The sequence below is a fragment of the Euprymna scolopes genome, chromosome 1 (assembly GCF_053919585.1).
Source record: "Euprymna scolopes isolate OS-2025 chromosome 1, ASM5391958v1, whole genome shotgun sequence".
Classification (NCBI taxonomy): Eukaryota; Metazoa; Mollusca; class Cephalopoda; order Sepiida; family Sepiolidae; genus Euprymna; species Euprymna scolopes.
Genome location: NC_136482.1, coordinates 33,923,058 through 33,935,967, shown reverse-complemented (window position 1 = coordinate 33,935,967; position 12,910 = coordinate 33,923,058). Strand labels below are relative to the sequence as shown.

Here is a 12,910-nt window from a genome sequence, read left to right as displayed (position 1 = left end):
ATTTGCACAAGCAAAAGCAAATGGAAAACGTGAGTACTCATCTACTACTAGTAGTAGGTACTGATTCTTCGATGTAGATGGGAGCGGTCCTTTGAAATCTTTGTTGAGTCTTTCCATTGGCTGAGTAGCTTTGATAAGAGGAGTTGAGTTTAGAGAGTGGGATCTTGGTTTCTATCGTGCATATATGGGACATTCGACACACACTTCTTGATTTCTTCTATCGAATAAGGAAGATTTTGAACTTTCACAAAATGTGCCATTCGTGTGATTTCCGGGTAGCAGAGAGACACGTGGATATCTAGTAGTTTAGCTTTGTTGTTGATGGCTCCACAATAAGCTCGTGAGAGTGCGTCAGCAGAAATGTTATTTCTTCCTGGCCGATACATGATATCATAATCATAGAATCCCAATTCCATACTCCATCTTTGAATTTTATTGTTTTTAATTTTTCCTGGTCTTTTTTAATTGAACATGTAGTTCACTGCTTCTGGGTCAGTATCTATTATGAAACGCCTGGCAGATAGGTAGTGTGACTACTTTTTGATGGCTTCCACAATAGCATACGCTTCTTTTTCGACGGAAGCATGTTTGCGTTCAGCGTGAGTAAGAAACCTCGAGAAAAAAGCAACTGGTCGACCAGCTTGATTGAGAGTGGCCGCTATAGCGGTATCTGAGGCATCATTTTCAACCACTAGGGGAGGATTTTCATTTATTGAATGGAGCACAGCCTTTCGGATTTCATATTTGATGTTATTAAAGGCCTTCTTAGATTCTGTGGTGATTAGAAAAGAGTCATTGTTAACAAGAGGTTTTATTTTCTCGGAGAATTTAGATATCCATTGCGAATGATATGAAAATAACCAAACGAATCAGTGCATACCAGCCTTGATTTTCGGAAAAGGTAGTTTTTTGAGTGGTCGTAGTCGTTCACCATCTGGTTTAATTGTTCCGTGTGTTATTGTGTAACCAAAAAAATCTATTGAGGTAGTTGACAATATGGACTTTGCTTCGTTGAAAGTCAGGTTATGGACCTGAGAAACTTTCCGAAATTTCGCAAGATTTTCGTCATGCTCCTTTTGAGTATTTCCGACTATAACTATATTGTCAACATATGCATGAACTCCCTGCAACCTATGTTGCTTGATGATGCTGTCCATTGATTCTTTGGAAACAAGCGACACCATTAGTGATGCCAAACGGAATTCTACAAAACTGGTATAATTTTTCGTTCGCCTCAAAGGAAGTGTAGATTTTCTCTTTCTCTCGAATGGGTATCTGCTGATACACACTCTTTAAAAATTTTAGATCTGGAAATTTCAGCAGCAAAATCATCCATCCTTGGTAAAGGGTAAGCGTCTAATGATGTGAATCTATTGATTGTTCGACTGTAATCAACAACCAATCTTTTTCTGTGACGCTCACCAGTAACTATTAAAACTTGGCTCTCCAAGGTGAGGTACTTTCTTCAAATACTCCTTCCCGGGGCATTTTCTCAATTTCTGATTGTATAAATTGTTTATCTTGATTTCCAAACCTCCTAGATTTAGTGGTAATAGGTTAACAGTCTGGAGAAAGATTTGCGAAAAGAGATGGTGTTCCTACTAAAGCAGATTGTACATTGCAGGAAACAGAGCTAGGGATTTTGAGACTTCCCTTATGACCAACAAAGTTAAAAGAAACACTAGAATACTGTCTCATGAAGTCTCGGCCGAGAATTACATCTCTGCAAAGATCCGGTAAAATTTCAAATTTTGTGCTAACATACCACTAACCTTGTAAATTGATGTTGACAGTACACTGTCCTTTCACTGGAGCATTAAGTAATGAACAGGCCATATGTACCCTTCCAGTAGTTGGTTGTACTTTCAATTTATTTTTCTTAACAAAGTCTTTCGAGATGAAGGATCCAGAGCTCTCAGTGTCTATCTCGGTTGCTTCAGCTTTCCTGACTAAAATGTATACAGAAGTTGGTTCTAAACTACCCGAAGAAGAAGAAGCAGATGTATTTTCAAAAGAATTGTTTTTCTTTGTTGGAGGATCAGACAATATGGATATTAGCTTGTGCGATTAGGAGTTAAAAATGTGTTCATATTTTTTTTTATTATTTTTATTTATTTATTTTTAGATTAGGTCATTAAATTGCTGTGAAGACACGTTTACCTAGAATAAAGGCTTTAATGAACTAATAGAAAATACTAGAGAGTACACAGCAAGGGGAGATAATCAGACAACACAGTAAACACAAAATAAGAAAGTTTTAATATTACGACACTTATTATGTGATTTATCATTATTATTATTATTATTATTATTATTATTATTATTCGCTCACAAGGAGCTTTCACGCAGGTCTTCAGAGATCTTTCCCTGAAAACAACCTGTGGTTTTCCCTGGAAGCTAAGTAACAACAAGTTTCCCCAGGTTTCCAGTACTCTCCACCTCTTTCGATAACATTTGCAAATAAATTTGCATTATCACAATAGCTGCTTTTCATTGATTTCTCGTTGGCAGCAGCTATTGGTCTTTGCTGGGATTTGAGTGGCAATAAGCCTCCCCAAGGTCCCAGTTCTCTTCGCACTTATTCGGCTGAGGTCTGGTCAGTTCATTGGTCTTCCCTTCCTCCTTGACTCTACTTGGTTATTTGGTCTCGCTTTTTTTGGGGGGGGGCAGTGATGTTGCAATGGGAGTAAGGTTGGGTTAGAGAACTTATAGATATGCGGTTTCAGTGTTCTTGATTCCATGTAGTTTGTTTGGCCCACGTCTGTTGCTCCTGTGTTAGTTTTCACATTCAAGAGTTTTTCTTAATATTTCAGCTGTTTTCATGGTTGTTGTTTGTTGTTTTTTCCAGTCATTCCTTTGATTCCAATTTCTCCCATTCTTTTTTCAAGGCTTTTCGGGATTATTCCTAGTGCTCCTACTATTATAGGTATTATTTTGATTTTCTTCATCTTCTATATCCCTTTCAGCTCTCTGTGTGTATTTGCTCTGTTTCTCCTTTTCTTTGATATTCACCCTGTGGTCAGCTGGAACATTGTTATTATTATTATTATTATTATTATTATTATTATTATTATTATTATTATTATTATTTGTATTTGTCTTACAATACGTTTTCTGTGTATATTTCCTTTTATGCCCTTATACAAATGTGTATTTATTTGTATATTTTTATGAATAAATATTATAAAACTGTTCCTGTGTGTATTTGCTCCGTTTCTCCTTTTCTTTGATATTCACCCTGTGGTCAGCTGGAACAGCAAAGTCTACGATATGACAGGATTTTTCTTTCTTGTTAATTATTACGACATCCAGTCTTCTTGCTTGGATGGGTTTATCCGTTTGTATGTCCATGTCCCATAGGACTTTGTGATTCTCGTTTTCAAGTACTTTTGCCAGTTTATGTTTGTACCACTTGTCTGTGTGTTCGAAAATGAGATGCAGTTGTTTGCATAATTCCTAGTGTACTACCCTTCCCACTTGGTCGTGTCTGTTCTTGTATACCTTTTGGGCCAGTTTGCTGCATTCACTTATTATATGGTTTATCATCTCGTCGCTTTGTCCACAGAGTCTGCATTTGCTGTTTTCTTGTGTTTTGTTGATCTTTGCTTTGATGTGGTTTGTTCTTATTGAGTTGTCTTGTGCTGCAATATTAGGGATTCAGTTTCTCGACTTATGTGTCCTTTTCGCATCTATGTCCAAGTGTTTTCGTTATTTTCATCTTTTGTCATTCTTATGAATCTTTTATGCAGTTATTTTTCTTCCCACTTTTCTTTTCTTGTCTTATCTTTTGTCTCTCTGTTTTCTGTTTTATTGATTTTTTTCTGTGTCTCTCGCTGCTATGATTATTCTTTCAGTGTTTTGCCTTATGTATTTTTCATTATTATTATTGTTATTATTATAATTGTTGTTGTTGTTGTTGTTGTTGTTGTTGTTATTATTATTATTATTATTATTATTATTATTAATCTAACATAGATAAGTATAGGCTATAATAACATTACATGCCGGTTCTCGTTAGATCAATAAAGTTAAGCGACATTAAGCTGATAGTATTAGACGCTGTATATATTCAGGTAAGCGAGTATGTATAGATGACCGTCCCTGCCTTGTATGATTTCAGGTCACCTTTGGGTAAAGTAGCATTATTTTACCTCTGATATTTTGGAGGGTTATCATAAGAGGGGAATAGATGGAGTTCCTCGGCCGAGATGAAAGCAATACATCAAGAAATGGGGGACTCTGTTAAAAAACAAACCAATCCTATACAGCACTCTTTTTTTGATGGTATCACAGATATGAGCCAGCGAGGAAGTAGTAAGGCTTAGAAAACTGTCATGAGAATGCTCATGTCAGTGTATAATCTGATCAAACAGAAAATAGTAAAACATAAATAGAAGTAAAGAGATTTATTAGTTTGGTGTCAATTTACATGTGCTTGTGATGTATATATATACACACATACGTAAATTAGATGGCAATACTTAAAAAGTTATTTGTTCTATAAATGTTTACAAAGACATTAAGAAATATTAAAGAGTGGTTGAATCAACATAGAGTTAGAAGTTGAGGGAGAAATACCTAAATATGGAAAGCTGGCTGACTTGTTCAGTTAATTTTAAGTTATAGCTTATAAGGACAATTAAAATAGATTTTTTTCAAACATAACTCAATTCCAGAACTAATTTACATTTTAAGGAATCGTGATGTGGGCTATATTTAGTTTAATTCAATTGCAATTATAGGCTTTTGTGTGAATGCATGTACAGGGTGGAACGATAATTTTGTCACCCTAAAGAAAACAACACTACAGCTTTATTTTAAAACTTTTATTGAAAAAATCAATTCAGGTAACTTGATTATGTAGTAGAGCTGACATCTATTCAATGTAGTCACCTTCAGCCTCAATCACCACCTCGATACGAGTCTGGAACTGGGAGCATGTCTTTTCCACAAGTGCCGGCGGGGGCTCAGCGAATATTTTGCGGATGGTGGTGATTAGGCTAACTTTGGTGTTGTGGGAAGTCAGTTTGGTGATGTTCTCGATGTATGACTGAACAAAGTAGTCAAGTGGGTTCAGGTCTGGAAAGGAAGGGGAGCAGTGAGAGAAAGGTACAAAGTCATAGCACTCTTTCTGAAGTCACACTTGGGGCTCTTTAAACTTGTAAGCCAGTGCTGCCACACCCAGGGTCTGTCAACAGTTGTCTGATTGTACCAGGGGATCACGACGCGATTCAGCACATCCAGGTACACTTTGTATTGACTTTCAAGCCAACTACGAAGATGTGAGGTGGCATGATGTAGCCCTCACTTGAAACCACACCGAAGATCATAACTGTGGCCGGAAACTTTGTTTTCATCATCCTAGGCAGGTCCCTGTTATTTGTGACAATCAAGCGATACATTTTGAGGGTGCTGGAAATGGCCCTGTTGTCATAACTTTGATAGATAGAAAGCATTAGTTGTACAGTGGCATATTTCCAATGCGCACTTGTTGAACATTCTGTTACTTTCAGACATGATAGAAGGCTCCTATTGTTCTTGGGATTTGTACACAACTGGCCAACTAGTAGATAGTCTGCAACAAAAAAGAAGACCGGTTTTCATCAAATGGGAATGGAACCATGTCATCTTTTCTATGACGACAATTTTATCGTTCCACCCTGTATGATTGTATGTCTTTGTGCATATTTCAACAATGCAATTCTCTATTCTATATAAGAGCCAGGTACATCCAAGGATGGAGTACTGTTGCCACATCTGGGTAGGAGCTGCTAGAAAGGACTTATCCTGCCTTGGAGTTTAAAATAGACTCCATAGCCTCATAGGGGATGTCCTTTTCTCTTCCCTGCAACCTCTTTCTCACAGTTGCGAATTTGTCTCTGCTTTATCGTTATTTTCATGACAAGTGCTCGACTGAGCTCCAGTCTATGGTCCCCCCTCGCAAAACTTTCACAAGAAACACTCGTCTAGCTGAAAACACTATCAATAATTCTGCCCACTCTTTATCTGTGCCTAAACCTAAACTAGATTTCATGAACAAAACTTCTTTCTTAGAACTGCACGCCTATGGAACTGTCCTCCATTTTCCTGCTTTCCAGCTGACTACAATATGGTTGTCTTCAAGTCCAACGTAAACAAGTTCTTGATGAGCCGTTCCACTTAAGTTAACAAATTTATCGAATTTCCATTACTAACGATTACTATATTGTCCAATCCCTTATCCTGAAGTGGCCCCTGGGCCTTGATGCTGATGTGAAAACAAAAAAGCATTTCTTTTAGTTTTTAGAACTGATATTTTTTATGAATATTATTTACATCTTAAATAGAAGATTTTAAGTATCGCAAAACGTATTGAACTACGATTGAATCTTTGTTGTAAATAGGTGATTTTATAATTGTTGTGAGCATATATTTATTAGTGTTGGGACGATTAATCGGAATAAGGAATCAGAAAATTCAACAAATTTGGCAGTATCGTAATCGATATCAGTATCGAAAAAATTGGTGGCTATTTTCCAATGCTAAAACGATTCTTTTAATTGTCTTTTTTATTTGATCTTTTTAAAAGCAAGATCTTCCATTGCTGGTAATAATGATAAAATATAATAAATATTAAAAAATACCAATAAAGCTAAAATTATCCTCCACAAGTGTAATTTTACGTTTAGGCAAATATCTGTATATTTAACATGTGTTTTTACGGAAATCGAGACAAAATAACAATTTTATAGTTAAATATTTAGAGATTTATAAAGAATCGGAATTGGAATCGGAATCCATAATTGTATCAGAATTGAGAAAGATGTTGTAATCGTCCCATCACTAATATTTATATACACGTTTTGATAGTAGTATTATTTATTTTTCTTTAAGGGGTCACGGCTTATCAAGACCCAAAGATCACTCTAGAATAAGGGTTAATAAGTAATAATAGGTAAATGGTGAGATATGATCAGTAATAGTGGAACTTGAGTAGAGCTTAATTATTAAAGAGTACAGCTCAATAGGAAGTTATTCACATTTGATTTGAAACCATGTTATAGTCAGTCGGCAAGCAGCCCTACGGTATTATGTTCTACAGACGGATAGTTCTAGAAAGAAACTCTGATCAGGGAATTTTTGTTTAGTTTTAGACATAGATATAGAGTGAGGAAAGTTGTCGAAGGTTATTATAGCTATACGATATATGTGAGTGTGTGTGTGTATATATATGTATATGTGTATATATGCATATGTGTATATATATGTGTGTGTTTATGCATATATATATATATATATATATATATATATATATATATATATATATACTAGCAGGCTGCCCAGCATTGTTTGGTCAGAAAATACGCATAAATATTATATTTTAATTCATACAGAAACCAAGACATGTGCATGTGAGTATTATATTTTTATAAACAATTCACTTCTTATAAGTAAAAAAAAAATACTGGAGTTGAGATCGAAACCAAAACCTAAAGATAGTGAGTCAAGTACAATAACCTTTAGCCAGCTTGACACGATCTTTAAGAAGTGTTTTCGAACCTACTTATTTTCAACAGAAGGAATCTGTCATGTGAACAATTCACGCATACACATCCGTGAAATAGTTGATCAATCCCTCCACGTTTTAATTTTTCAATGTTGACCCCTTAGCAGCCCTTTTTCCCGAATGAAAACCGATTAAAAAGTTTTCCATATGTCTGAATAACTTATATACCAAATTTCAAGTCTGTAGATCAAACATTTGTTGAGTATGTAGGTTGACAATTACACACACACATATATATATATATATATATATATATGCATACATATATATATATATAGATATAGATAGATATGATGATTGCAATGTCTTTTCAGATGAGTGCTACTGCCTCAGACACTTAGTCCATGGGCCCAAAAATGACTTCCATCGCCACAGGATCATTTTAATAGATAAATGCCTGAGGGAGTATCTATACACAGATGATGTTAGAGTCTTAGCTTTGTACGACAGCTAAGTCTCTCTCTCTCGGTTCAAAATGTTGAGATCCAGCAACAAGCAAGAGCAAGAGCAAGATAGCCAGCAACAAGTTAAACTGCAGACCAGCTTAATATGGGTACTGGTCTCCCGCTTTATGTTTTTTTAAAATCAGAGATTTGCTTCTCCTAGAAAGGTTGCCTTCACCACAGTTTACGGGAGCCCTCTCCACCCCAACACACACATACATACACACAAGTTGCTAGTTGGCCGTTGACCCCGAAAAAGGGTTCATTCTCCCTTTGGAAGGTCTTGATTTTAATCTTTCAGGGAGACTAGCCACCCTCCTCACCAAACAAGTTTGGTGGGGGAACCAGTTTAGTCGCCGGTGACCCGACCATGAGGCAGGTAGTACTGGGTTACATGGTACCAGTAGCATATGACATGACCTGACATATATATATGAATATACATACATACATACATACATATGTATATGTGTGTATGAGCATGGTGCAGAGGCTAGCAATGAGGGTGGAGTCTTGTATGTTTTGGTTTCGATTCTAGCTGACAGCACCCAAGTCATATATATATACATTAGTTTTAATCTTACTACTGTATGTAAGGTTCAATATAATAATCGATAGAGAATTGTCTCTATAATAATAAATACGTAATCTGCATAAATCAAAATATCATATTTAAGCGTATCTTACAACCGAGCAACACCGGGCAGTCTGCTAGTGTATATATGCTTTGTTTTAAATGTCATTTTATATATTGCAGCAGACCTGTTCCTGAAGATATCACTGTTGGATCGTTAACACCAGATATGGCTTATTTGGTATCAACGACGTGGCCTGTAACGATTTTCGATGAGAAAGTCGTGCCCCTCATAAAATACCTAATTAATAATTATCCAAGCGTTTGTTTGTATGATCTGAAAGGTGCGCCCGTGGCTTTTGAAGTGTACCAAGAATATGCTTGCTTGGGGATGTTGTTTGTCGAGCCAGCATACCGAAACCGAGGCTTAGGTAAACTAGTGGTGAATCTTCTGGTGCAGAAATGTGCTGATCAAGGGTACCTGATGTGGGCTGGCGTCACTGATGATAATGAAGCATCAATTAAAGTCCACGTCGATGCTGGCTTTGAAGAGACTGATGTTATGCTTATATGGTCAAAGGTCATCCGAAAAGAAACGTGAATTGCTAAGATTCGAAGGTTGCTTTTTTATTTATTTATTTATTTTTTTTCATGGTTCAGTTTTGAATAAAAATATGTCTTTCCGACATTTTTTTTTTTTTTCATGGTTCAGTTTTGAATAAAAATGTCTTTCCGGCATTTTTTTTTTTTTTTTTTTCATGGTTCAGTTTTGAAGAAAAATATGTCTTTCCGGCATTTTTTTTTTTTTTTTTTTCATGGTTCAGTTTTGAATAAAAATGTCTTTCCGGCATTTTTTTTTTTTTCATGGTTCAGTTTTGAATAAAAATATGTCTTTCCGACATTTTTTTTTTTTTTTCATGGTTCAGTTTTGAATAAAAATATGTCTTTCCGACATTTTTTTTTTTTTTCATGGTTCAGTTTTGAATAAAAATGTCTTTCCGGCACTTTTTCTTTTTTTTTTTCATGGTTCAGTTTTGAATAAAAATGTCTTTCCCGCATTTTTTTTTTTTTTTTCATGGTTCAGTTTTGAATAAAAATATGTCTTTCCGACATTTTTTTTTTTTTTCATGGTTCAGTTTTGAATAAAAATGTCTTTCCGGCATTTTTTTTTTCATGGTTTCATACGATTTTGAATGCTGTAGTTATTGAAGTCTCCAAGATATATAGAAACTGATCCAAATTCACATCGGCATCTTCCAACAGTTTATAGTAAGCAACCGGAAAAGCAGTACAAAAAAGCCAACGTGATTCCCCAATCAACAATCAGCTGTCAAGTCAACAATGTTTTCGTTAATAGGAAAAGTAATTAATTATTTAATACTATTCTTGAAAAAAATAGAAACAGTGTTTTCGATCACAGTTGTTACCATGAAAAGAATTATTTTCGTCGTTACAAAATAATTTTTTTTTAATTGCTTTTGATCATGGTTGTTACCATGAAAAAATTATTTTCAATTTGGCAATGCCCTTAATGTATCTATTCCAGTTCATATTCCCTGCAAACGTTAGGCCGAGGAGTTTAAAAGAAGTACTTTCAGGCAATATGTTCTTGGCCATTGCTATTGGTGGTAGAGAAGGTTTCTTGTAGTTATTGAAGGAAACAAGCTTAGTCTTGGCAGCATTGAATGTGACCGTCCATTTTTATCCCCATTCCACTACAGATTGGAGGTTATCCTCTAGTGTTTCTACCATTTCCTTGGATATGTGTTCATTTGTTTTCCCCTCATATCTGTTATAGAGAGTGGTGTCATCGGCAGCAACTTTTTCAAGTGCTGGTCTTGAGTTTGGGTCAGGCTCTAATAACCTTTAATCTTGCATGTTCCTACAACTCTCCGGAACAGTGGTCAAGTCTAAAAATAAAAACAGCAGTGATCAACTTCAAATGAGTAGCAACAGCACACACGCGCGCGCGCGCACACACACACACACACACACACACACACTTTAATGGTACCTCTTCTTTTATCATAAATTGAAATCATTAATAAGAAAAAATTAAAATTAAATGGTGAGGTTCCCTCGGGCTTCAACAGGAGATCATTTGATCTGTAGTCAAATGTACTACCACTGAGCTATATTCCCAGATGTCAATAATTCTGTTTTTCTTAGAAGAAATCATTTGCTAAGATTTTGATTATCTCCCTTGCTGGCATCACGTGTAAAAATTTCCTGTAAAACTCCTTTTTATCTTTAAGAAAGAAAGACTATTTTTAGGATCGGATTTTTTCGATTTCCAATATTATCGGATAAATTTCTGTACAAAACATATCTAAGAACACTGCCAGACATATAAGTTATCTTTGTGTGAAATTTATAAAAGATAAACTCAGCCGTTTTGGAATCTATGAGGAAGGAACACACACACACACACACACACACAAAACTTTGCTTTGACGTTTACATAATAGTACAAAATATATATATATATATATATATATATATATTAAACATGAGCAGGTAACTAGATCCAATATCTGGAACATTTTTTGTTCTTGGGATTAAGGGAGGTAGTATTTGATCAACACTGCTGAGGAGCCATGATTTAATACACCGTTTTGTTTTTAAATCGCCGAAAGAGTGTTTTATGGGTAAACAGCTGATTATCCCTTAAATCGACATTAGAACTATTGTAAATTCGAGAGAGCAAGTTTATACAATGATTGTGAGTGATTAAACGACTTAATGACTAAATAGTTTTCCAACGAATGATAAAAAAATATAAAAGTTATTTCATAGTTTTAAATGTTAAAAAACTTCTTAGACTATATATACATAGACATAACCTTAAATCTTGAAAACTCTACTTTTGAACGCGATCATAAACCAAACCAATCTCTACTATATATCCATAATGAATCAAACCACCCTAAGTCAATATTGAAATCAATAGTCCCCAATGTCTCTTTAAGAATTTCTAAACTATCTTCTAACAAATCTATATTTAACAAAGACACAAAATATTACAATGAGGCTCTTAAAAACTCAGGATACAAATCACAAATTAAATACCTAAATAAAAATGTTAAAAACACAAATTACATAGAAAACTACAATAATTATAATAAACCTACGAAAAACATAATAGCCTACAATATGGCCATGTCATCCCACATAAGAATGGCAAAAAAATAATCTAGCTAAAATACAAAACCAAATTAAAACACAAGTATTAGCCACTAACACAAAGCAATCACAAAACAAAATCTGTAAGTGTAAAAACAGACATAGGGAATTCTTTAAAATATTAGAAAAAAACTTTAAAGCCCCTCATAGATACAATAAACTCTTTAACAAGAACACTATCAAAGTGTTTTACTCAACTATGCCAAACCTACATTAAAAAATAATTAGTTCCAACAATAAAAAATTAGTAAGATACAAAATGCAAATATGGAAACTATAGCAAACTATAACTGTAGAAGAAAAAATAAATGTCCTGTGCAAGGTACCTGCAAAGTAAAAAATGTGATATACAGCTGCACAGTGTCACAAACCCCAAATATAAATTATGTTAATAGCAACCATATAAATCCCTTCTCACAGACTAACTCCACCACACAGTTAATCAATGGCAGCACCCCCATTAACCAATCTACCAATCAAATACAACCAAACGTATTACATACCAATACCACTCTTAATTTAGCTGACAACAAATATATTAAACAAAATGCAATTAACTTCGGGTCCACATCTGAACTTATTAAACACAGGATCTCCACGCATAAGCACTCCTTCAAAGATATTTCCTGGAAAAACCAGACTTCTTTATCTAAACATATTTGGCGACTTAATGATAGAAGTATTCCCTTCAATTTAAAATGGGGAAATAATAGGATCTTATAAAGCATATATGCCAGGGGACAAATTCTGCACACTTTGTAGATATGAAGCCCTTAATATCTTAAAATATAATGACACTATGAGATGCATTCATAAACGTTGGTTAGTTTCGACAAATTTAAGCCACCATAAATCATAAAATTTTCTTATAACTAATCTATTTTAAACATTTATAATTTATAACTTAATAACTATTATTATTATAGTTTTATTATTATTATTATTATTATTATTATTATTATTATTATTATTATTATTATTATTATTATCTTATTTGATATTTTACCATTATTTTCTATTTTATTTTATTATCTATTTCATTTTGAATTTATATGTTATTATTTTTATTAATATTAGTTCTATAACTATTATAGTTACTATTATAAATAATATTATTATTTAATTACTACCAAAAAGATTAATGGTATTACTATTATTGATTTT

General features: G+C 34.2%; 1 protein-coding gene across 5 annotated transcripts in view; it reads left to right on the top strand.

The window, feature by feature from the left end:
* The window catches only part of LOC145292822 (glycine N-acyltransferase-like protein 3), a 97,072-nt gene extending 87,821 nt beyond the window's left edge, over positions 1 to 9,251 (top strand). For 3 of the 5 annotated variants that reach the window (XM_080139160.1, XM_080139075.1, XM_080138895.1), the window contains one exon: positions 8,747 to 9,251. In XM_080139160.1, the coding sequence (XP_079995286.1) occupies positions 8,747 to 9,164 (418 nt within the window). In that variant the 3' untranslated portion in view covers positions 9,165 to 9,251. The remainder of the gene's footprint in view (positions 1 to 8,746) is intronic. The other 2 variants (XM_080139245.1, XM_080138991.1) reach the window with 1 other exon arrangement.
* Positions 9,252 to 12,910: the final 3,659 nt, after the last annotated feature.